Raw genomic sequence first — 25156 nt, 5'->3', positions numbered from 1 at the left:
AGATTTGAACATCCAGCCTGGGGTCCATTCTGGAAGATATGCTCCCAAAAAAGACAAGTCACTGGGCTCCATAGAGGGGAAGCTGGGTTAGAGTCTCTGGTTTGTGATATAGAGGAGGTCAGGCTCACTGCTGTCATGGTCCCTTCTTGCCTTAAGATCTACAAAAGCACCAGTCAAGGTTTCAGAGCTAGGAAGGTCCCATCAATCATCCACCACCGAACTCTATGGCCCAGGCCTTACAGTGCACTGGTGGGTGAATTAAGATTTCAGCTGGTACCTTGGTGCCGGCCCTTTGATTGCCCAGGTGTGTACTAAGTTGAGGAGGCTCCAGGCCATTTCCCAGTTGACGTTCATGCCATTGACAAGATGCATGGATGAGCTCAGGGCTGTGAGTCCTTCCTATCCTTGGGAACAGGTTCCCGATGGAGCCCAGGCTGGTGGTGAGTGAAAGAGGCTCCTACTGAGTGGTATCCCATGTGGAATGAGTTGGGAGAGCTCTTTACTCAGTCCCCATGAGATGCCTTCATTCCCCATGGTGCTGCTACTGCCCAGGAACTGGTCCCAGCACAGCTCATGCTGGCATTGAGTGGAAGATGCTGCTGTCTGATGGGTGTGCCTGGCCCCATTGAGTTCTGCACTGGCAGGTCTCAGCCCAGTTCCCTGGCTGGCCAAGGGATGGGGAGGGCATGCTCGGGGAGGGGCTGTAGTGCCGCTGGCTGGAGTTTGCAAAGGAGCCAAAGGGAGTGAAATTTAATTGAAGTTGGGGGCTGAAATCCCCGAGGCTGCTCTAAGAATTGCAGCCTGTGATGGGGGGTCTCTGCCTGCAGCCTATCAGGTCTCCCCTGGCAGGGAGCCCTCTGTCTGGGGGAAGGGATAGCTCAGTGGTTTGAGCATTGGCCTGCTAAACCTAGTGTTGTAAGTTCAGTCCTTGAGGGGGCCACGTAGGGATCTGGGGCAAAAATTGGTCTTGCTAGTGAAAGTAGGAGGCTGGACTCAAAGACCTTTCAAGGTCCCTTCCACTTCTAGGAGATTGGTATATCTCCAATTATTACCTTTTTTTTTTTTTTTTTTTTTTTAAAATTACCTGTCTCTCGCCCTGGACAGAAGCTCCTGCCAAGAGCACAGACCGGAGCTCCCTGCTGTGCCCACTCAGCTCCTTGGCTTAACGAAGAGGCCTCTCCAACTGGCCCGTTGATCTCATCCCCAGCTCCTCACTGCCCAGTGGAGGACCAAGGCATCGATGCTGATGGAGGAGAGGAGGAATCTGACGGTCTCTGGACTCTGTGACAGACCCAAACCAGTGGGATACGGGAGTCTGGTAGAGGGCAAATATACTGGTCACTGGATGAGTAGTTTTCTGTTTCCTGAGTGACCAGAGCAGGGGCTGCACTAAAGTAATCAGGAACCTGCTAGAACCAATTAAGGCAGACAGGCTGATTAGAACAACCGCAGCCAATCATGGAGGCCGAATCAGGGCACCATGGTTTCAAGAGGAAGCTCACTCAGTCAGGAGGGGGGAGCAGACGGAACAGGAAGTGCGTGTGGAGGAGCCGGGAGCAAGAAGCACAAGAGCCCTGAGAGTAAGAGGCGTGCTGCTGGAGGACTAATGGAGTACAAGTTGTTATCAGACAACCAGGAGGAGGTCCTGGGGAGGAATAAAGAAGGTGTTTGGAGGAGGCATCGGGGAAGTCTCCAGGGAGTTGTAGCTGTCAAAGCACTGTTACAAGAGGCAACTTAGACATGCTGCAATCAACAGAGCCTGGCTGGAACCAAGGGAGTAGAGGCGGCCCGGGTTTCCCCCAAACCTCCAGCTTCTGCTCAGACACAGAGGAGCTGACCCAGACTGTGGGGAAGATCATGAGGTGACAAATCTCCAATAAGCGCAGGACCCACCAAGATAGAGGAGGAATTTGTCACAACACTGTTGCCGTTCATTGCTTTCTTTCCTCTCAGCCTGTTGTACAGCGCTGGCGTCATGCGGCTAAGGTAAAGCAACCGCTGCCTTTATTTAAGGGCTAGAAAACATAGCCTGTGAGGGGAAGCATTGAAAGCACTGGGTGTGTTTAGTGTGGAACAGGAAGACGGAGCTGGCGGAACGAAGGCAAGAAGCCAGGCTGGAGACCGGACGGGAACAAGGCAGGAGCCGGGCTGGAGCCGGACGGGAACAAGACAGGAGCCGAGCTGGAGCCGGACAAGAACAAGGCAAGAGCTGGGCTGGAGTCGGACGGGAACAAGGCAGGAGCCGGGCTGGAGCCGGACGGGAACAAGGCAGGAGCCGAGCTGGAGGTGAACGGGAACAAGGCAGGAGCAGGGCTGGAACAATCCATCACAGCCACTATCACAGCCCTGGGGAAATACTTTGGGCAACTGCTTAACTTCTGCTGGGCTTATGAGCCAATTGCTGACTCTGCCCAGAAACCAGGGCGGAGCCGATGAGGCAGTGAACTACAGGCCAGGTGTGAAGGCGTCAGGTTATCTGGGACTGGCTCTGCTGCCAGCCCTGATTCCTGACAGGGCCCAATGATCAATCAGAGACAATCAGGAATGATTATTTATTATTAATCAACCACCCGTCATCACTAATTAGCGAGTTCCCATCAAGGTTTACTCAGCAGTGATCAGTAAATGAGAATCAAGAGTCTATTATCAATTCCAATCATTTATCACTGAGAAATCAATAATCAGGGATTGGCTATTTCTGGTCAGTACCCAGTGATCTGTAATTAATGCTGAGTAGCCATTAAACTGCAATTAATTATCAAGAATCAACACTCACAGACCAGTAATTAATGTTAAACAATGAAGGATCAATAAGCTGCTAGTAATTATCAACTGATTATAATCACTTATCAATAATCAGCAATGAATGATCAATGACCAAAAAGGAATGATCGCTAATTAAGAAGCCAGAACAAATGTTCAAGGAGCATTGAGCGTCAATCTCTAACCACTCAGCCATGATCACTAAGGATCCGTAGTGGGGCCCAGATGCACAAAAGGCCATAGGAGCCTGTGAAGCCGGTTCTGTGGCGGGGACACGGTGCCGGGGCCTGGAACCAGAAGCAGAATCGGCTTAGACAGCCGTGGCTCCCCAGGGAGTTGGTGTGTGGCACCCGCTGGGCAGTGGCCGTTCCCTGAGGCGGTTTGAGAAGGCCAGTGTCTCTGTCTGGAAGTTGAGCTCCAGCTCAACGCAGAGATCCTGGCAGGACGCAGGCATGACTGGGCCAGGTCCATGGCCCGGGTTACGCAGCAGGACAGGCTAGATGGTCCCAATGGCCCTTTCTGGCCTTGCTCTCCCAGCGTAGGATGCTGCCCGTGAGCCCAATGCCGGGTCCAATGGCACCGGCCGAACCCCTCTGCTCTCTGTGTCCCACAGGTACGGTGAGTGCCTGGCTTCAGGCTCCTAGGAGGTGGACTGCACTGCTTCATCCTCTTCATTCCCTCCCTCCATCGTCAGGTGCCCGGTGAACCTCCCAGGCTCCTGCCCCCTCTCCGGACACCTGGAGGGACCATGTTCCACAGCAGCTAAGAGGGTACGACAACGGCCACTGAAAGGTCTGAGCTCTGCAGAGCCCAGAGCAGAAAGTGCAGAGTCCTTCCCTGGACATCCCCAGGGGGCAGCCCATGCTGGAGCTTGAACTCAGCCCCATGCCCCTCCATCCCCCACCCCCTTCTCATGGCAGGGACTGGATTTCCTTGTGTGTGCGTGTAGGTCTGTAGTGTCCTGAGGTCTGGTCAACCTGGTCTTTTGTCTGTTCAAGAAAGTTTGTGCCAGAGTGAAGGATCCAGGAATCAGCCACCTAACATTTCTATGTAGGAATGTATTAGATTATATTTATTTTCTTTTGTGACTGTTTTTGCATAGAGGGAGAATCAAATTGGATTTCTTTGTGTAACTAAGGTTTTGCCCAGAGGGACATCCTCTGTGTTTTGAATCTGTTGTCTGTGAGAGTAGCTTGCATGCTAGTCTCACAGAGGTATTCCTTTCACCCTTGTCTGTAATAAAAGTCTTCTTTTAAGAACCTGATGATTTTCCTTGTTTTAAGATCCAAGAGGTGTTTTGGATCTGGGGCTCACCAGGAACTGGTGAAGGTAATCATCTCAATCCTGCCAGGAAAAGGATAAAGAACTGGGGAAATATGGGGGATGACAGAGTTTCCAAACATGAACTCTCCCATAAACGTTTGTTAAACTATTTTGGTGGTGGCAGCTACTAGATCTAAGCTGGTAAATAACTTAGGGTTATCGCATGCAGGTCCCCCATCTGTACCCTAAAGTTTCTGTGTCGGGGTGACACCCTTGACACATGCCTCCCTATTGCTGATCAGCTGGCTTTCCCTCCAGAGATCTCCCCTATCCTGCCCCTCCCGTCCCAGCCTGTATAGGCTGATGGATGAGGCCCAGCTCTCTGGGTTTGTAGCTAGGCTCCATCTCCCATTGGGAGCCAGTTCAGCGGGCACCTGTCATTTTATTCTCCATGCCCGCAGCACCCCTACAGACACGACATGACCCCTCTGAGAGGGCGTCAGGGGTCCCTGAAAGTCCAGATGAAGGTTTATGAATGAGATGGAGGGCCTGATTGTTATTTATTTATTTTATTGTCACTCCAGTGCAACACAAGACAAAAGTCAACACACACACACACACCACCACAAAAATCGCAATGAAAAGCTAATATGCAGCACATACAGCACGACAGACACAACTCTGGCTATGGTCCTGCCCCAGGGCGGGGGCTGGCTGGCACAGGGGGTGGGGAAGGGAGTGGGGCCTTTCCCCTCTAGGAGCGCTGGCTCTGATCCAGCCCCAGAGCAGGGACTGTTGGCTCAGGAGGGTGGAAGTGGGAGAGGGGTTGTTTCCTCGCTAGGGCGCTGGTTCCTGCATGATACGAGTTGTCCGGTCTCAGCCAAGCTCCGAGCAGGGCAGCATCCTAGTGGCTGAGGGGCTGATTAGGCCATGTGGGGTGAGTCCTGTCTCCTCCCTGGCGCTCTCCCAGGGCGCACAGAGCTGGTGGGGGGCAGCTGTGGGAACTCAGGGTGGTATCACCAATGGAGCCGGGTGTCCCAGCCCTTGTCTCCTGGCGGATGGGGGCAGCAGCCCCTACACCACGCTCTGGATCACATTTTTGTACTCAGGGCCACTCGCCTTCCTTCAGCTGCACCATTGCAGAGAAAAGCCACTTCACCTGCAGTGGGGCAGAGAGAGCAAGAGTGAGAGGGGTCAGCGCCGGGGGGAGCTGCTCTGTCTGTCTGTGTCATTCCTTCCTGCTTTTCTGTCTGTGTCTCATTCCTTCAGTCTCTGTCTTATTCACCCATTCTCCTTTCTCCTTCATTCATCTCTTCCTTCTTTCCCTTCCACGCTGCCCTCTGTGACGTTATTGACATAAACTGTGACCGTTGATCATTGTTGCAACCACTGTTATATAGTTGCAGCAAATATTGTACAAAGGTTGTGGAGTGAGGTGTCTATGACAAGGTTCTGATTTCAGGTTAGGATTGTGCTGTCTGTAAGTGGGTATCATTTTTGTAGTTGAAGTTATGGATATTGGCTCTGTACTTGTATCTCAATGTGTTTTGATTCTAAGTAGCCTCAGTGAAGTATTTGGTCAGTTTCTTGAGAAAGGACTATTCTCAGTAAGTGCCAAATCAAGATACTGGAGTGTCTTAGGGAATTGCTTGTATGACTTATGGTTAGCCAGTGAGGTGAAACCAAAGTCCTCTCTGTTTCGCAGGTTTGGTGTGCTTAGAAGTGGAGAAATACCTGCCTTGGGCTGTAACTGCCCATCTCTAAGCAATTTCTGCTGAATTCATGCTGTCAGAAGTGTCCCACCAAAGGCACCATCGCTACAAGAGGAAGCATTGTTACACCATCTACTGTGCTAAACTCATTCATTCTTTCGTTCCTACGTTCGTTCTCTCTCTCACCTTGAACAGGGTGATGGTGGCGCTGTAGCACACGCTCAGGAGGAAGAGGGTGATGAAGACCGAGATGGTGTACCAGAGGCCGTCTAACTCCTCGTCTCCATCCTCGCTGCAAAACTCACCTGACACAATCACCTCTGTTGGGGGGAGAGAAAGAGACATCAGCTACGACTCAGCCACTGTGACAGAGAGAGCTCAGACTGCGTGTCCAGCGCCAACCTGCCTATTCCCTTCTCTACCCATCCTTCTGTCCCTCCACTCATCTATCTCTGGATACATCCATCCATCCCTGACCACAAACCATCCATCATTCCATCCCTAGACCCCTCCTTCCATTCATCCATCTCTAGATGCATCCATCCATCCATCCATCCATCCCCACTCACCCCTCTATCCGTCAATCCCTAGACACCTCCATCCATTAATCCATGCCTGCACCATCCATCTCTAGATACTTCTGTCCATCCATGACCACAAATTGCCCATCGATCCATCTTTCAATCCATCCCTAAACATCTCCATCCATCCATCTATTCATCTATCCCTCCCTCCACCCATCCATCTTTAGATGCATCCATCCATCCATGACCACAAACCATCCATCCCCAGAAACCATCCATCCATCTCTAAATACATGCATCCATCCATACCCACTCACCCACCATCCATCCATGACCACAAACCATCTATTCATCCATCAATCCACCCCTAGACACTTCCATCCATCCATCAATGCCTCTCCACTCCACTCCATCCATGACCACAAACTGCCCATCGATCCATCAGTCCATCCTTAGACTCCTCCATCCATCCAACCATCCCCAGATGCACCCTTCCAGCCAGCTATTTTTACGTACATCCATCCATCCATCCCCACAAACCATCCATCTGTCCATGCTTCCACCGTCCATCTCTAGGCACCTCCATCCATCCATCCATGACCACAAACCACCCATTGATCCATCCATCCATCCAAACATCCCTAGACACACCCCTCCATCCATCCACCCACCCACCCCTGCCTGCTGTGATGAAATGAAGGATGTAGAGCCTCCCAGCTCTCATTTCACTCATACCATGTGGCCGTGGCCCTACACCTTGGCACTGAAGCTTGGCTGCCTGTTGAATTTCTCTGTGCCTTAGTGTCTCTGCCTGTGAAAGGTGGCTCAGGAGCCCTCTGAGGTGTGCGAGATGCTGGGATGCTGCCATGGTGGGGGAGCTCCCTGAAGACCAGGATGGATGGATTTCACATGTGTGCCTCTATGACCCTGCTCCCAGTGTAACAAAACACCCAGAAGTCACTTTGGGTGGAACTCAGCCACCTCTGGGCCTGTTTATCCCGGGCTCTCTTGCCCAGGTGCAGCCTGGAGTTGCCTCGGCTGAGGGAGGTGGGGATTTTGAACACTGTCACTTTTATGAACAGAGCCACAAGTATTTTAAGGATGGGATCTCAGGTCTCTCTGATATGACAGATGCTGCTCCCTGAGCATGTTGCCCCCTACCGAGCCCCCTTCCCTAGGGATGTCTGGAGAACAGGTGCATGGATCTGTGTGGGTGCATGTTTGTCTCTCTCTGTGTTCTGTGTCTCTCTGTGTGTACATACACGACAGCCCAGGTGGGAGGGTCCCTGGGTCATGCCATGTTACAGGTATGTCCATCTGCACTGGACTGAGCTCTGTCTCTGAGATGTGATCAGATTATATGGAGTAGTTGTGGTTCTCAGATTTGGCTGTGATGGGGTGTGATGTTGTAGGTGGAGGTTTAATAATGGGTGAGGAGCTGTGTGATGAAGAGTAAGCTGTGTGGTTAGAAGAGCGAGTGTTGCGATGCAGGGGGGATCTTGGTGAGGTAGAGGAGCATTACGTTGTGGAGGTTGTGAGATTAGAATGAGAGATGTTTGTAAAGTGTAGCGGACTGGTTAGGATAGGGGCGTGGAGTGTGGAGACTTGTGTGCAGGTTAAGAAGCAGTGAGTGGCATGGATGGGGTGGGGAGAGGGTTCCATGTGTAGTAGCATGTGAGTGTGCATGGAGGACAAATATGGGAATGCGGTGCTTATATGTTGTGTGGTTTCCAAAGTTGGTGGGGGGAGTTAATTGTGTGGGAATGAGGTAGGAAGAGTAAGGAGAGTTAATTTAATATGTGGTAAAAGTATAGGGTGATGAGTGTTTCTAGCATACTCGAGGAGTATCTGGATTAGCTTATTTTGAAGTATAGAAGATGGGACGTGCTGAAGGACATGAAAAAGGGAATATAGTGCTTATAAATTGAACAAGGAAAGGAATTAAGATTCAGATAATTTGTACGGAAGATATGGAGCAAATAATTAAGCAATATTTGAAACATGTAGAAAAATAGTGTAAGTAGAGGTTTATGAGAGCAATATGTCTAGACCATGTGTTCTTTACGAGTAAAAGCTTGGGGAGGGAGAGTGGTAGATATATCTTGTTTAGTGAGTTTTGATATGTCTTGCCATGACTCTATAATAACGGATACAATAGATGGAGTACATAAGGTAGGTGAGTGGTGGAAACATTCAAGAGTAGTTATAGTGTAGTTGATGAGGATATGGGTGGTCAGGGAGTTCTGATTGGTTTTGTATTCTAATGATGATAAGAGTAAAGTTTTATAAAGTTTGAAAGTGAAACAGTGGGGGTAATGGTTTGGAGGATGTAAATTAAGTGGCTGGAAGGGAAGTCTGAAGTAATGGATAATTAACAGGATGTAATATACTGGAGATATTGGCCATAAATGGGATGATGTGTGGAAGGAGATGGAAGTGGGGTATAGTGGATAAGTTGCATGATGAGTGAATGTTGAAAGGTGACTATTTGGGTATTACAGGGCAGTTTGTAACAGAAGAGAAGTATTTGTTGTCGATGATTGGTAATGGTTGTATCGTTCTGGAATTTAAAGATGTGGATTTGGGAAGAAAGAAAGATTAAGGTCTAGAATGATTGGGGATTATCTGGGTTTTTTAGTCTGAAGGAGGTGAGGGAATGTACTTTTCAAGATGGTTGTGAGAGCGGGAGAATTGTTCTTTATTGAGGTAGGTAAGAATGGGTTTAATGGAGGAGTGGGGATGAAATACAGTATCTGTAGGGTGGTGCATGATAATTGTAGAGGTGTGGATTTATTGGGTTTTTTAAGAGAGTCGAAATGTTAGGGATGGTAGAAATGTTTAGTTGGAGTGGGGATGGATAGTGTTGAGGTTTAGCTTGAGTAGATATGATAGAAGGGGAATAATGTTGATGGGTAGGTGTGAGTGGTGGTGTTAGGGAATATTGGTGATGGCTGGTTGGGTTAAACGACTGTATGGGTTTATGTGGTTTGTAGTGTCAATGATAAGGGTGTATTCTACTACGAAAAATGCGCATTGGGATGATATTTACAGGCTGGATAGTTGTGTTGGGTGGGTTATATTCTATAGGGAATAAAAGAGTAAGGGCTGTGACTTGGCAATTTGGCGGTTGTGGTGAGGAGAGTGGAGGAATTGATGAGAAAGTGATACGACTGCTTTATTATTTGTTGTGGGTTTGGCTTTCCTTAGCTTCTATATTTAGACTTTACTGTGTATTTGGAGGTATTATGCATGAGCTTGATGTTTTGCATGTTTTTTTATGGCACTTTTCAGTAAATTTTTAGTTCTTTTGTATTTTAACTTTGAATATTGGAAGGATGAGTGATGGGACAATGTAGTAAGACTGTTTGATTTTACAGGGGAGGGAAAGAGAGATTGTTGGAATAGTTGGGTAGTGGAATTGGTATGATGTGGATTTTGTCATATTCAAAAGAAGTTAAAAATTGAGGGGTGCAAAGAGAGCTGAATGTTTGAGGGTGGGATGGTTAGTGGAGCAGGAGGAGACGAATTGGGTAAGATTGGGATGGTATGGCTTGTATAGTCTGGGGGAAGTAGGGTAAGTTGTAGGTATGAGAGAGGAATGGTGGGGATAAGTGGATCAGGTGGTGATAGGTTGTGGTGAACTGATAGTTGCGATGTTGTAATGGTGAGAGTTTAAGGACTTGATTTGGTGTGTGGGTATGGGCTGAAGGTTAGGACTCGAAAGAGTTGGTAGGTGTAATTATATAGTGAGGATTTGTTTTGGGTTAGATGAGGCTTGAGGGGGAGGGTGGCCTAGACCAGGGTGAATAAGGAGGTAATGGGGAGTGAGTGTATGGAAAGGGGCATGGGGGGTGATGTAGGTGGGGGCGGGGCGTAGGTTGAAGGTTGTGTGGAGGGATGGTGTGGAGTCAGATCATGACAGTCTGGAAGGGACTCGAGGACTAGAGTGTTGGGTAAATTTTAGATTGCAGGTGTTTTTGTTGTTTAAACATGAGAGATTTATTGGATTTTCAGTGCTTACAGAGAGTTTTTTAGTGTGAATATTCTGCTTGAACGTTGTTTTGTTAGGTAGTTTATGGGGAATTTTTCTTTTTGACATTTTACTTGAACGTTTATGTGTTATTTTTGCAAGTAAAACAGATTTATTTAAAGTATGTTGGCTGACGTTTGGTGTTTTTTGTTTTTTTGGTATTTTCTGGATATGTGCAGAGTTGGACATGAAAGTTGAGGCGTAATCAGTGGGAGCCGAGGAGATGATTTTTGGTTTGTTAATGTGAGTATATGTTCAGATGAATGTTAATTGTTGAAAAGTTGTGTACTGGTGATCATGTCTAGCTTGTGATATTGACGATTTTTGAGTGTTTTAGTCTGGATTTTGTATGGTGTCTGATTGTTTTCTAGTGGGTAGAATTTTTTGTTGATTTTATCTATTATTAGAATTTTAGTTTGTCGTGATGTATGTATTAACATTGTAGTCACTTGGTGTTCTGAATTTAAATGTGTCTTGTTGGCTTTGAATATGTGAGTATTGAAGAATTCACTAGATGTTTGTAGGCATCATGTTATGCTTGGGGATGATTGATATGAATTTGGAATGGTTTAAGTTTATTTGTGCTATTTATATATGTTATAGGTGTTTTTAGTTTGTTTAGTGAAAGGTTGAGACGTAAATAGTCATGGATTGATCTTAATGTAGGTTGTTATTGTTGAGAGGAAGAGGTGTTGAATGATTTGATTATAATATGTGTTACTAATTTATTTGTCTATTGTTTGAATTGATGTTTATTTGTCATTATATTTGAGAAGTTTTGAGTGGTTGTTTCTGGTTGCTATTGTATTTTATTGATGGTGATATTTTTGCCTATTCGAGTTCTGGGTTTTTATGATTTTTATATTGTTAGTAGATTTCTGGTTAGGATTTTAGGTGATATTGAGCAATATTATTGATGTATTTTAATTGTTTTTTTATTTTGCTTGTCTACTATTTTATGATTATATGTAGTGTTAGACCTTTGGTGAAGAATAAGAATATTGTTGCATTTCATATTTTTTTTTTTCTTTTGACTGAATGCTGAGTTTTAGGATGGGGATATTTCATATGTATTGATGGGTTCTGATGAGTTATGTGCATGGGTTCGTTGGTATTCTGGATGCTGAGGTGCGTGAATCTTGGTTATGTTTGAGTTCGTTCAAGGGTGGTGTAAGGTGGGGAGTGAAAGGATTTTTTTGATGGTGCGTGAGTGGTGCTTTTTAAAGAGTTTTGGAGATGCTTGTATGGGGCGGAGGTTTTAGTAGGGGGATTAATTTGAGTAGTGGTAGTGATGGACATTGATAGGGAACATGGGAATCCGTGGAAGTGGTGGATTCAGTTGAGATTTGAATTAGTTGGGTCATTTTTTGTTGTTGTATTGTTTTTTTTTAAGTCATTGGCTATGAGGGAGTGGGTATGAGTCTTGGTTTGTGATATATGAGGGAGGTAAGGCTGTGCTGTATGGTTCTTTGGTAGATTAAAGAAGTCAGGTTCAGAGCGTAGATGGTATTATCACAGATTTGGTAGGTTAGTGTGGTGGGTTGATGATTTAGTGGTATTGGTGGTTGATTGGCAGTGTGTGTTAGTTGAGGGTGCATTTAGTTAGTTATGCATGAGAATGGAGAGCTCAGGGTGTGGTTTATTTGAGGGGGGGGCTGTGGTGAGTGAAGAGGTTAGGTTGGTTTATTGTGGATGAGTTGGAGAGTCTTTATCGTCGGATGAGTATGCTTCGATTCATGGTGTTGCTATGTCGGAATGTAGAAGATCATGTGGATGTAGTGGGGATGTGCGTTGATGGTTTGTGGGTGGTGTTTGCATGGGGAGAGTTTTGTGGCGGGATGGGGAGAGGTAGCTCGGGGGGTGTAGTCGGGCTGAGTTGCAGAAGGAGAGGGAGTGAGTTTTAATTTGAATTGGGGTGATATGAGTGTTAGTGAGTTGTGGGGGGTTTGTGAGTTAGGTTGGAGGAGTGTTGGGAAGGATGTAGTGGTGAGATGCTGCTAATAGTGTTTGGTAGTTTTGAGGGGGCAGTAGGGTTGGGGATTGTCTTTGTAGTGAAGTAGGGGATTGAGGTTAAGGTTCATTTGAGATTGGTATTTAATTATATCTTTTTTTTTTTTTTTTTTTTTAAATTATGTTTTGTGGAATGAATTGTAAGGTACTGAGCTGTGTGATAGTCTGGGTTAGGAAGAGGTATGGGTTATAGTCTCATGAGTGGAAGGAGTGGTGTGCGAGGGAGATATTGAGGTTTGGATCCTGGGTGAAGAAAAATGGGTGGAGTTGAGGGATATCTGTTGGATGAGTGTTTTTGTTTCTGATGAAGCAGGGCGATAGTTCAGATGAGAAAATTGGCCAGGTGATTAGAATGCCAGAATTGGAGGAATGGATGGGTTTAAAGAGGATATCAGGGGGGGGAGAGAGGAGGAGGGTGTGAGGAAGGGGAGAGGAAGGATGAGAGTAAGGTGTGTTGTGGAGGATTGGATAGTGTTAAAAGGGGAAGTTGTGGTGAGGTAGAGGTGTTTGGAGGAGGCATTGGGAGTAAGGGATTGTATGGTAGGTGTTAAGAGGATTAGATGTGATCAGAGCTGTGGAAAGGGTAGAGGGGGCGGTAATGTTCGGATAGAAGGGAGTACAATGTGGGGGATGATGGAGGGAGAATCTGCAATAAGCGGAACAGTAGAGGAGGATTTGTCATGTTTTCTATTGTTTTAGTATGTGGGGGTAAGGCGTAGGGCAGTGCTTTATATTAAGGGCGGAAAGTGTAGATGTGAGGGGAGTTGGATGGGTTTGTTTAGTGTGGTGAGAGGATGGTTGGGGAAGAAGAGTGGGCGAGGAAGGGGGGGGTGGAGGGAGGGACACAGGGCGAGTGGGGGACAAGAAGAGGAAGAGCGGTGGAGTGGAGGGAAAGGCGGAGCGGGGAAAGGAGTGAGCGGGGAGTGGAGTGAGAAAAGGGGGAGGGGGAATACAAAAGCATCTCAGCCAAAGCTGGGGATTGCGTGGTTGATTTGTGGCTGATGAGGCTTGAGATCGAGGAGGGGGTTGAGAGGGTGTAGTGTGTTGAAGGGGTCGGTATATTGGAGGCGTTGTGATTGATTCTTAGGGATGATAATAGGAAATAGAGCAGGTTATTATGTATGAATCGTATAAAAATTTAGGAGTATATCAAGTTTATAGGGCTAGTATGATAGTTTTATCAATAGAGTTATTTATGGATCAATTCAGGATTGGGCTATTTTGGCCAGTACAGGATTGTATAGTGTGATTTAATGGTTCTTATAAGATCAACTACAAGCGAGTAATATGTTAACATTGAGGATAAGTGTAGTATTTATGATATATATTTCAATAATAGATGAATGGATATGACAAAAGGATTGTAATTAAGGCAGAAATGTCAGGGATTGAGGATGCTCTAGTGATTAGGATGTGTGGGGGATGCAAAGGATAGGCGTGTGACGGTTGTGGGGAGGTGGGGGCTGAACAGCGAATAGGTTAGACGTGTAGGGAGTTGGTTGTGCGTGGGGCAGTGGGTTTGAAGCGGTTTGAAGCAGTGTTTGTTGGAAGTTGGTAGTTACAGAGTATGGGAGCAGATGCAGGTTGCGGTTGCCGAAGGTGATGGTCCAATGGCCTTTCTGGTTGTCCGGTAGGAGCTGGCCATGAGCCTGCGGTATGGAGGCGAACTGTGTTTTGTCAGGTAGGTAGTGCTGCTTAGGTCCTGGAGTGGTGTGTTCATCTTTATTCCTCTGCAGGTGCGGTGATAGGTCTGTTGACTGGAGGACTGTTCAGTAGGGGTAGAAAGGCTGAAGGTTGGTTGAGAGAGAGAGAAGTGAGAGTTTCTGGATAGGGGAGAGTGAGTTGAAAGCATGTTACTTCTATGGAGGGCATGCTTGTGATGGTGGGCTGTGTTGTGGTGTTGAGGTCTGGTTCCTGGTTTTTGTTGTTAGAGTTTGAGAGTGAGGGGAGAGATAGATAATTCTATGTGGGGTATTAGATTATTTTATTTCTTGTTGTGGCTGTTTTGATAGGGGAGTAATGGTTGTATGTTAGTAGGTTTGAAGGGGATTTGGTGTTTGAATTGTTGAATGTGAGGAGGGGTAGTTGAGGGCCCAGAGGGGGCAGGAGATTGAGAGGAGAGCAGGGTTAAGGTTCGAGCATATTGGATAGATTGAATGCTTGTGCAGAGGTATTCTTTACTATGTTGTTATTCTTTTGAGATGATGATTTTGCAGAGGATCTTCTCTACAGATGCAGGTGGTGTGTGGATTGGGCTCAAGGAAGTGGTGGGGAGGTGATAGTTAATCATGCAGGAAGGGGGAAAGATGGGGAAATATGTGGGGGATGAAGAGTTTATAATGATTCTAAGCGTTTGTTTAACTATTTGTGGTGGCAGTTGATTAAGTGGTAAATGAAGGCTTAGGGTGAGTCGATGCAGGTGCATTGTCTAACGTTGGTGTGGGGTGAACTTGAATGCCTATTTAGTGGTTTCTCAGAGCTCTCGTTTTATCGTAGTGTGGGTGAGGGATGGAGCTTCTGGGTTTGTGTTAGGTTATTGGGGAGTTCGCGGGCTGTATTTTGTTCTATGCGGAGAGTAAACAGACATGCTTGGGGGTAGGGTCTGAGAAGTCGGAATGAGGTTATGATGAATGGACCTGAGTTTGTGGTATTTATTTATTTAGTCATCAACCAGTGAGAAACAAAGTAACAACAAATGAATGAAAGCTAGATGTGATAAGAGAAGACGATCGGCTTGGTGCAGGGGGGGGTGTGGCAAGGGGGTGGGAAGGGATGTGGATTCTTAGGGCTGGTTGGTCAGAGAGAGGACTTTTGGGTAGGAGGGGAAGTGGAGAGGGGGTTGTTTTGTAGGGGGAGTGGTTTGAAGGATAGAGTTGTCGGTTAGCAAGATGGAGGGATTAGTGGCTGAGGGTGTGGCATAGTGGGTGAGGTTGTTTCCTGGGGATTAGGGGACGGTGGGGGGTGTGGGAGAGGGTGGGTTAATGGGGGGTGTAGCATTGTATCTGGCGGATGGGGAGAGAAAGTTGGATAATTCGTGTTAGGGATGTCTTGTGAGTTGGGAAAGGCAATTCTGGCCGTGGGGAGAAGAGAAAGAGTGGGGGGTAGGGGGGGGGATGCTCGTTGTTGTGTATGTCCTTCCTGCTTTGTTGTGTTATTTTGTATCTGTTATTACCATTGTTATTTCTTCATTAATTTTTATTTATCTACGTGTCGTGTTGGTTGTTGCTTGTGCGTTGTCAGTTGGTGAGAGTATAGTGGAGATATTAGTAAAAGGTTGTGGAGTGAGGTGTATGAAAGTTGGAGTTAGTTAGGAATTGTGTGTTGAAGTGGTATATTTTGTGTAGTAGTGATGGATTTGGTTGTTTGTATATGGGTTTATGATGTCTAAGTGTAGTGACGTTGGTCAGTTTTTGGAAGGGTCTAGTAGGTGAGACAATAAGACTGGAGTGTTTGGGGTTGTTTGTTGATTGGTAGCAGGGTGAAGTCTTTGTTTGGAGTTGGGTGCTTAGAGGGAGATTTGGCTGAATGCTTCTAAGATTTTGTGAATTCGATGTGTAGAAGTGTAAGGCATGATAGAGGGATAGATTGGTTTACATTGTATGTGTTCTTTATTGTGGTTTATTGTTTTTTTGAAGGGTATGGGGGGGGGGGGGGGGGTGGGTGTAAGAAGTCAGGAGAAGAGGTGATGAAAGAGACGGTGGACAGGCGTATATCGTATATCTGAGTGAATCTGACATATCTGTTGGGGGAGAGAAGAGAATAGTCGAATAGATGTGAGAAGAGGTCAGACTGCGTGTAGCATGCTGATTAATTTTAGCTTCGTTAATTATTGTGGTAATTATTAAAAACATCATCATACATTAGAACATCTCATTTCATCATCTAGATGCATCATCGATCATATCATCCCACACCTCTATTGTCAATCCTAGAACTCCATCATTAATTAATGCTGCCATCCATTCTAGATATTCTTGTCATCCATGACAAAATTGCCATGGATCATCTTAAACACCAACACAAACACATAGCAAATCAAACCACAAAAACAAAAAAAACAAAAAATTCAAAAAAAAAAACAGCAAATCCCAGCCGCTCTAAACTTCATCCATACCTCTATTATAGTATCTTCACCATATCTTTAGATGCGTCCATGCATAATGGACAAACATCTCAGAAACATCTTCTCTAATATGCATCTCATGACCACTACCAATCATTATGAAAACACTATTCACACCAATCACCTAGGAACTTCATCATCCATTCAATGCTCTCATCATCCTCATGACAAAACGACATTGATCATCAGTTCATCCTTAGAAATCCTCCATCATCAATATCAGATGCACTTCCAGCAGTATTTTTAGACATCATCTCTCCCACAAAATGCATTGTATCCCGTCCTTATTAGGATCCATCTCTATGCAAACCACATTGATCAGTATCATCGAAATCCTAAACACGCTCATACATCTAACACAACCTGCCTGCTGTGATGAAATGAAGGATGTAGAGCTCCAGCTTCATTTAATCATACCATGTGGGGTGGCAATACACCTGGCATGAAGCTTGCTGCTGTTGAATTTGCTGTGCTTAGTGTCTCTGCTGTTGAAGGTGGCTCAGGAGCTCTGAGGTGGGGAGGCTGGGAATGCTGGCATGGTGGGGGGAGTCCTGAAGAGCATGATGGATGGATTTCCATGTGTGCTCTATGACCTGCGCAGTGTAACAAACAAGAAGTCACTTATGGGGTGGAACTGCAGCCACTCTGGGCCTGTTATTCCGCGGGCTCTCTTGCCCAGGTCGCTGGAGTTGCTCGGGCTGAGGGAGTGAGATGTTTTGAACTGTCAATTTTATGAACAGAGCAAAGTTGTTTAGGATGGGATTCAGGTCTCTCTGATATGACAGATGCTGCTCCCTGAGCATGTTGCCCCCTACCGAGCCCCCTTCCCTAGGGATGTCTGGAGAACAGGTGCATGGATCTGGGTGGGTGCATGTTTGTCTCTCTCTGTGTTCTGTGTCTCTCTGTGTGTACATACACGACAGCCCAGGTGGGAGGGTCCCTGGGTCATGCCATGTTACAGGTATGTCCATCTGCACTGGACTGAGCTCTGTCTCTCAGCCACCCCCCCCCACTCTCTTACTCTGTGTGCCCCTGCGCCGCCCCAGGATAACAGCTCTAACACTGCCGCTGCAGGCTATCCCCCTTTAATGCCAGGTGTGAGCTCTGTGCTCGCACTGGTGGGTTTGATTCCTGCACTCGCCCATCCAGCTTTGGGGCTGATACACACATGGGGGGCGGAGGGAAAAGTGTGTGAGTGAGGGGCTGGGTAGGAGACAGAGCTCATGTGTGGGGGCATAGGGGTATCTGCATCATCCATCCCACCCCACTGCCTGGACGCCCTATGACACCAGAGCTAGTGAGACTTTTTGTGAGTCCCTGCTTAGTGTCTGCTCCAGATAACAGCCCTACTACTGCTGCTACTTTGTGGGGGCTGAGCCCAGGAGCTGATCCCTGCTATGGAGTGTTTGCTGAATTTTGTCCTATCTCCCCCTCCACAGCTCCTGCTGTGGGTAAGGGGTGGAAGGAGACCCCTTAGCCTTCTAGCCAGCAGAGAAGTGTGTGTGTGGGTCATGGTATTTTAATTACCTTCCCCCACTGACTCTGTCTGGAAAATCCCCATGGGGCTTCTGATCCTCTCTGGGGTGGAAGAAGTTGTAGGGTAAATGTTGGTCCTGACATGGTGCCCCCGTGGGTATGCATGGGTTATAGCCTAGAGAGAATCCCGCCTCAATGAGATGCCAGGAATGGCTTGGCCATCCACCATTCCACTTACCCTCCAGCCATCCCATGCTCCATGCAGCCTTATCTTTAACCATCCTCCGTATCTTCCATCCATCCATATAGATCTATACCCATCCATTCTCCCACCTCCCCATCCATCTATCCATCCATTGTCATCCCTAACCACCCATCCATTCATCCTCATCTACCACTGACCATCTGTAACAGACAATTCATCTGTCTATTCATCCCCATCGGTACTGTTCCATTACCATATGCATCCATTCACCCATTCATTTATACATCCATCCATCCCCACCTCTAGCCATCCATCTATCGCAGTCCATCTATGGCCATCCATTTATCCATCCCTTCATCCTTCAGAATGGGTACCCCTTCAGCCTTCACCATAGATTTATCCATCCATCCCCATCCACTTATCCATTGGCACCGCACCTGCGAACCATCCAACCATCCTTCCCTCAGCGCAGCGCAGTCTAGTGGGACTGGGTGGGACTCTCAGAACACCTGGGTTCGGTTTCTAGCCTGGTAATGGACGTGACCTTGGGTAGGTCCCTTCACCTCTTGGTGTCTCTGTTTCTTCAATCTTTCTCTATTTAGGTGTGAGCCCTTTGACACCGGGACTGTCTCCCACTGTGTCTGTGCCACACCCAGTCCAACAGGACCCTATCTGAGTTGGGGGAGGAGGTGCAATTTAATCCAAATAATAATTTCTCTCTCTCTCCCCTTCTCTCTGTGATATCTGTTGGTCTATGAGTCCTTCCCGCTGAAGTGTGTATGTATCCCTCGAACCTTCTCTCAGAACACCTGGCCTTCCAACAGAGCTGGGCTTGGATATGGGCTGTGTAGTATGCATGTGTGTAACTGTAAAATCTACCTCCCTCTCCATCACTGCTTCCATGGTGTGTATGTACCCATGTATCTACCCATCCTTCCTTCCATGCCTTCAACCCATCCTTCCTTCCAGGGCATCAATCCATGTATCTCCCCATCCATCCATGGTATATATATATCCATCTATACAGAATCTGGAAATTGGCGTCCCCGGCCTTGTAGCATCTTGGTTTCTCCCAACCTGCAACCTGGGACCTTGTCCACCTTGGGCGACCTGCAGATTTCACCCAGTCACACCACAAGAAGGAGACCTGGGTGTGAGCTCAGACTAGTTCCATTTATTCACTTGTTGTCACGCAGAGCACAGAGATTATTTACAGGAAGCTGTACTGGACAGTGCTAGCAGTGGGGCTGGGAGGAGCCTTCTTCATTTACCAGAGATTTTGCTGACGCTGCGTTGGGTGAACTTCATCTGCAGGGCTTCGTGGATGACCATGCAGGTGTAGTTGTCCCCGCTGTTCCAGCTGGACTTGCTGGCTGTCAGCTTGCTGTAGAGGAAGAAGTTCGAGTTGCTGGCTCCGTCCTTGTTGGACTGGGTGGTGATATATTCCAAGCTCTCATCGGGTTTGTGGTTTTTCATCCACTGCACAGAGATGTCCTCAGGGAAGAAGCCCTGCACCAGGCAGGTGAGGCTAACGGAGTCTTCGGAGTTGCTCAGCTCCTCGTTGTGAGGGCGCAGGAGGTAGATGCCAGGGTCAGAGCGCCTGCCTTCGGTGGGTGGGAATGGAGGACACAGGGGATTCAAGCACATCACTCAGCAGGGGCCATGCAGGAAGAATGATGGGGCGTGTGTGTGTGGGAGGGGGGTAGGAAGATCCCCTCTCTCCTCCAGGATGGAGGGGCTGGGGACTGGGAGCTGGTAGTCCTGGAGCACAGGCTGGGGGATAGGATGGTCTCCATCTCACATGGGATGCAAAGGGACCCAGGGCCTGGGATCCCAGGTTGTTGGGTCTTCCCCTTAAGGAGATCCCTCGCTGCTGGGGACTGGGATAGGGGAGTCTCTCCCCTTAGTGACCCTGCTCTCCTCCTACCTGGCTTCTTGGAGATCGATTTGATGAGGGGCGAGGGCAGCTCTGGAGTGCTCCACTTTGCAGGTCCGAAAGGTCTCTCCGGCCTCCCAGTCGCGGGTGAAGATGGGCATGGAGCTGGGAGGCGTGATGGTTGGCCGTTTGAACTGCTCAGTGAGGGTCAGGGGATCAGAGTTACGGGAGCGACCCGGCTTCTCCCGGGACCAGACCAACCCTGGATGCTGGAGTTTCTAGGCAGGTTGACCACCAGGCAGTGTGGGGGGGGGGGGAAGCATGGGGTTGGGCCACATACAGGCAGCAGGAGACGGGGGCACCAGGAAGACCTGGATGTCGCTGGGCGATGTTGTTTCTTCTGGGGACACGAGAGCCCAGGTGAAGTTTGCTAGGCCTGGTCTGCCCTGCCAAAAGCCATCCCAGTCTGTCCCCACCCCTCGCCCCCCTCGAGGCCCAGCCTGGTGTCCCCCCTCCCCACAGGAAGATTTACTGTAAATCAGAGGGTCGCCCTGCAACATGGGAACCCCAACGGACAGGGGGGGCCCCATGGGTGGGGCTGCTGAGGCGGCAGAAAGCTTTGTCCTGCCCAGTGGAGTTTCGGAGTGGATTGGGGCCCTGTGCTCAGCTTTGTTTTTGGGGCCCCTCCTTGGGTGACCCAGCCAGAAAAATACACCCTCTATTTGGGGGTCTCCCTCCACTTCCTGGGGTTTTCATTCTTGTTTTCTCGTTCAGTCAGCCTCCTGTAAAGATCAGTAATAAAGCGATGTATAAAAAAATGTGAGTGGACCCCTGGCCAGATTGTAGGGGGGGGCGTCAAGGGCTGTGCAGGGGATTTTGTGTGACGCTTACCTGGGGGCAAATCCCGGCTGGAAAGTGAGGAGAAGGGTTGCAGGAGGTCCCGTTTGGTGCTCAGGGCTAAAGGGAATGGGATTTGGGGGGTGCTGCACGGAGTCCAGAAGAACAGAGGGTGGGGGCTGGTGTGCGTGGGGGGGCTGCAAGAATCAAGTGCTGGGGTGCAAGGAGGGAGGAGTCAGGGCAAGGCAGGGGGCTGAGGGTTTTGGGTTTGCAGGGGGTGCCAGAGTTTCAGGCTGGGAGTGCTTCAGAGCCTGGCCCAGGAAAAGTTAGTTGTGGAGGGAGTCAGCCCAGTTGGGGTGACAGGGATCAGGTGAGGGAGTAGTAGGGTGAGTCAGGGCTCAGGGGCTCAGGGTTGTGCAGTGATCTGGAGGGTGGTGTAGGGGCCGGAGGAGGGCTCAGGTGAGGCAGGGGTGGTGTGCAGGTCTGGGAGGGACTCATTTTGGTGCAAGGGTGCAGGTGGGAAGGAGGGGGCTCAGGGGGCAAGACAGGGTGTGCAGGATGGGCAGGAGGGGCTGAGTATGTGGGGGTGCCCAGGAGCTCAGGCTTGGGATTGGGGGGTCTGTATAGGGGCCTGAGCAGGAAAGCTTATGGGATGAGGGAGGCCACCCCCTCAGGTTGGCAGGTGTGGTTTGCCCTGACCTGGGGGCACGGCTCCCATGTTCCTGTGGAGGGGCAAACAGTGTTCGGGGGTTCAGGAAGCGCTGGGGGAGGGGGATTATAAAGGGTGCTCCCATTTTGGGATCAGGACAGGGGTGGGGGAATTATGGTGGGGGGTGCAGGAGTGGGCTGCCGGGGTGTGGGGATGTGCAGCTTGGCCCCTGGGGTGACTCACCAGATCCCAGGGCGGGGCTAAAACTGTACAGGGGATGGGGGGCATTGTAGGGGACCTTGCGATTCCTGGGCCTCCCCCTTGACCCCCCACCCGCCCCCTAGCCCTCTCCCCCCGAGATGGGCACTTGTGGCCCCCACCTCCCCCCGCCCTCCAGGAGGCGCCGGGCGAGCTGTTTCGGTGGCTGGGGGAAGCGGCTGACGGGGAGGCTCCGGGAAGCAACCGTGTCTTGGGCGGCGGCGGGGAAGAGCTGGGAGGGGGAGCTTTGGCCTTGCCGGTGGGGGGGGCAGATCCTGCAGGCAGGAGCCCCTGGAGGGCGGCAGGACCCCAGACGCGGGATTACAGTAAACATGGCAGTGGGGCCAGGGCCCCGGCAGCTGCGCTTGTGGGCAAGCAAACCTGTCCCCACTCAACTCCCCTGCAATGGACCCCGAAACCCAACCTTGCCTGACCCCCCTGCATGAGCTGGCTCCACAAGTGGTAGGCATTGGGGGGGGTACCCTGCACCCCCCGATCCTCCCAGGACTTGCAAAGGTGACTCGGGAGCATCCCCCATGTCTATATCTCTGAGCCCCCTCCTTCACTCTAAAGCCCCAGTCAAGACGGCTGCACCCCCCCCTGAGCCCCTTCCTTCTCCTGCTTCCCCCCACGCATCCTCACGCCCACCCTGAGCCCCACAAAACAAAAGCTCCTTGCAGTCTGCACCCCCCCCTGAGCCCCATTCCCCATCCTTGCACCCCTGTTGCAACCAAATCCCTGGAGCTCCCAACCTGCCCCTACGTCCCAACCCCCACCCCGCTCCTCCCAGGATCCTAGGAACTTCCCTGCCCAGAGCCCCCTGCTCTCACCCCAGCCCTGCTCCTTCCTGCAACCCCCCCACCCACCTCCCCACCCCTGCCCCTCCCTGCCACCCCCTGTCCCTGCAGCCCCCCCCATCCCCTCCCTCGCAGATTCCTGCCCCCTGCCCCTGCACCCCTCCCGGCACCCTAAACTTCCCTTGCCCCCCTGCAAACCCGCTGCACTGAGCCCAAATCCTGCCTGCTAAGCCCTGAGCCCCCCTCCTTCAACCCTCAAACCCCTCCAGACCTTCCCAGATCCTGCACCCCCTGCCCTGAGCCCCCTCCACACCTAAGTCCTGGCCAGACCCCACAACCCCAATGTTTTTTTACAAAGTATAACGGTGCTTCTTATCGAAAGTGCGCTTTACAGTAGTTAGCTAATGGCACAAAACAGTATTTGGAAAGACCGTGAAAAAGTGTCCGCCCGAGACCCCCAGCGATTTTCAAGTGGTCTGTTTGGAAAAAATAAGTTCCACTACAAAACCAATTAAGGTACCTCACTTTATTTCCATTTGACTTTGCTATTACTGACAGGGGGAGGATGAAGGAAGGAAGAAATGACAAAATGGGAGTCGGGGGGGAGATATGAGAGAAAGGTTCTTTTTCTCAGCTGGGTCCCAAAGGGGCCCCAAATATGAGGTGCTGATCACAGGGCCCCAGTAAATTCTGAAATCCGGCCACTGCCCTCCTCTTCGTAGGGAGCCCTGACAGAGTCCGGTGAGCGTCACCTCCGCACTTGTGGGTGTGGCCCTGAGTTTTGATGGTGGGGTGCCCGCCTAAGGGGACACCTGACATGTGTACAGCTTGTTCAATTCAGCCACTCACTTGGAGAACGGTGACATTTGCAGACCTGCTTGGGTGCTGTAGGTGCATGTGGCCGTTGGCGTCCCTTTGTGACTAAGGGGCTCCTGAAGTGTCCCCAGGAAGTTAACCTGGGCCCCTGGCCATCAACAAAACCAGATCCCAACCTTCAAAAATGCCTCAGGGGTAGAAAGCCGGAGATATGCAACACCAGCCCTGGCAAACGGTGGCGTGGGTTGGTGGTGCTTTGAAAGTAGAGGAGGTTATTACAGGACCACCTTGGGTGTAAATGAGTCATTCTGGGAGAAGGTGACCAGGTGAGCTTTTTGCTCCCTGCAAGCGCCCCCCAGACCCCCTTGCTGAAGCCCCCCCCACTCCCTGCAGCCCAGCAACCCAGTTTTTTTGCAGCCTCTGCCCCCTTTCCTGCATTGCAGCACCCATCACTTCTCTTTGGGTGGTGTCTCTCTCTTCATCCCAAACCCACCCCCGCACCCACCCCAGCGACTCCATCAGCTCACAGCACTAGCAGGCTCCCACCCTCTCTCCTTGCAGCAGTCACCAGAGCAGGGAGACCCCTCCCTCCCCCACCCCCCCGGGCCACGCCGCACCGTCCCTACTTGAGATTTCCTTGGAGATGCTGGAGCTGGTGGGCCGGTGCTCTACGGTGCAGCTATAGGTGTTAGACTTCCAGCTGCTGGCCGAGACAGTGGCCTGGCTGCTGAGCGAGTAGAGGCCGCTGGAAGGTTGCAGCACGGAGGGATAGGTCCTCACGCCCGAGGAGCCGATGTTGGGGCTCCATGTCACGGTGACCGGCTCGGGGAAGTAGCCTTTGGCCAGGCAGCCGAAGGTGACCTGGGGGGGGGTGACTTTGCCAGTGCAGGAGGTCAGGGGGAAGACAGACGGGGCCGTGTTGCTAGCTGCAAAGGAGAGAGAGAGCGAGACCATGAGACACAGCCCCACTGAGCCCTGCCCCGCTCCGTGCAGCATAGGCCCTAGCTGGGCACTGGGGCCAGGACTCAATGCCGGGGGGTAGCGTCCCCTAGTGAGCCCCACGCTGCTCCATTCACACAGCACAGTTTGGGGTGAGACTGTTGAGAGTTGCAAGGTCTTACTAATGTCTGTGCGTAAGTGGGCACCTGAGATAGGCTGCCCCCCGTCTTCCAGGTTGTGTCACAGACTGAGCAGGATGAGGGCCCCCAGGTCACTTGGTGCTAAAGAGACCCAGTGTGTGATCAGGGGCCCCATTACACCGGGTGCTGCAGAGAGACACAATGACAGACAGTCCCTACCCCTCAGAACTTACAGACCAAATAGGCAAGATAAAGGAAGGGTCAGAGGGGAAACTGAGGCAGTGAGCAAGGAAGGGACCTGGTCACAGCAGGTCAATGGCAGAGCCAAGTAGAGCACCCAGGAGTCCTGTGTCCCATCCTCTGCTCTGTGGACTGAATGATGCACTGTGCTGTGCCGCTGGGCAGCAGTAACACAGGCTGATTTCACTGAGTGGAGGGTTGTTCCCAGTAATTTGTGCTGGGTTTCTCCTGAGAAGCCAAAGGGAATTAGGTACCAAAGTGGCAGAGAAATTCCCCTTGGAGAAATGACAGCCTCTGCAGCTGGAAAATAAGCCAAGGAACTGAAATTGGTGGACACTTCTGGGCTCTCCAAAGAAGTGTTTTGCCACTAACGTTTGGGTTTTCAGGTCTCCAGCTGAAGACGTGCAGATGTTATTCTAGGAATTTTAGCTTGGGTACGAAGCCAAAGGGAATTAGGTACCAAAGTGGCAGAGAAATTCCCCTTGGAGAAATGACAGC

General features: G+C 49.8%; 2 gene segments (V, D, J or C); both read right to left on the bottom strand.

The window, feature by feature from the left end:
- Positions 1-25156, bottom strand: part of LOC116818425 (immunoglobulin heavy constant gamma 4-like) — a 320687-nt gene that overhangs the window by 67773 nt on the left and 227758 nt on the right. The window contains 1 exon segment of the C gene segment in view: positions 23966-24265. Within this exon segment, the coding sequence occupies positions 23966-24265 (300 nt within the window).
- Positions 5069-23420, bottom strand: LOC116826328 (immunoglobulin heavy constant gamma 2-like). The segment is given in 5 exon segments: positions 5069-5185; positions 5925-6058; positions 19378-19710; positions 20034-20176; positions 23373-23420. Coding segments are annotated over 5 exon segments (712 nt in total).

The sequence above is a fragment of the Chelonoidis abingdonii genome, chromosome 14 (genome assembly GCF_003597395.2).
Source record: "Chelonoidis abingdonii isolate Lonesome George chromosome 14, CheloAbing_2.0, whole genome shotgun sequence".
In the NCBI taxonomy this organism is placed as follows: domain Eukaryota; kingdom Metazoa; phylum Chordata; order Testudines; family Testudinidae; genus Chelonoidis; species Chelonoidis abingdonii.
The sequence above is the reverse complement of the archived record's forward strand: the minus strand, read 5'-3'. Positions and strand labels throughout refer to the sequence as shown.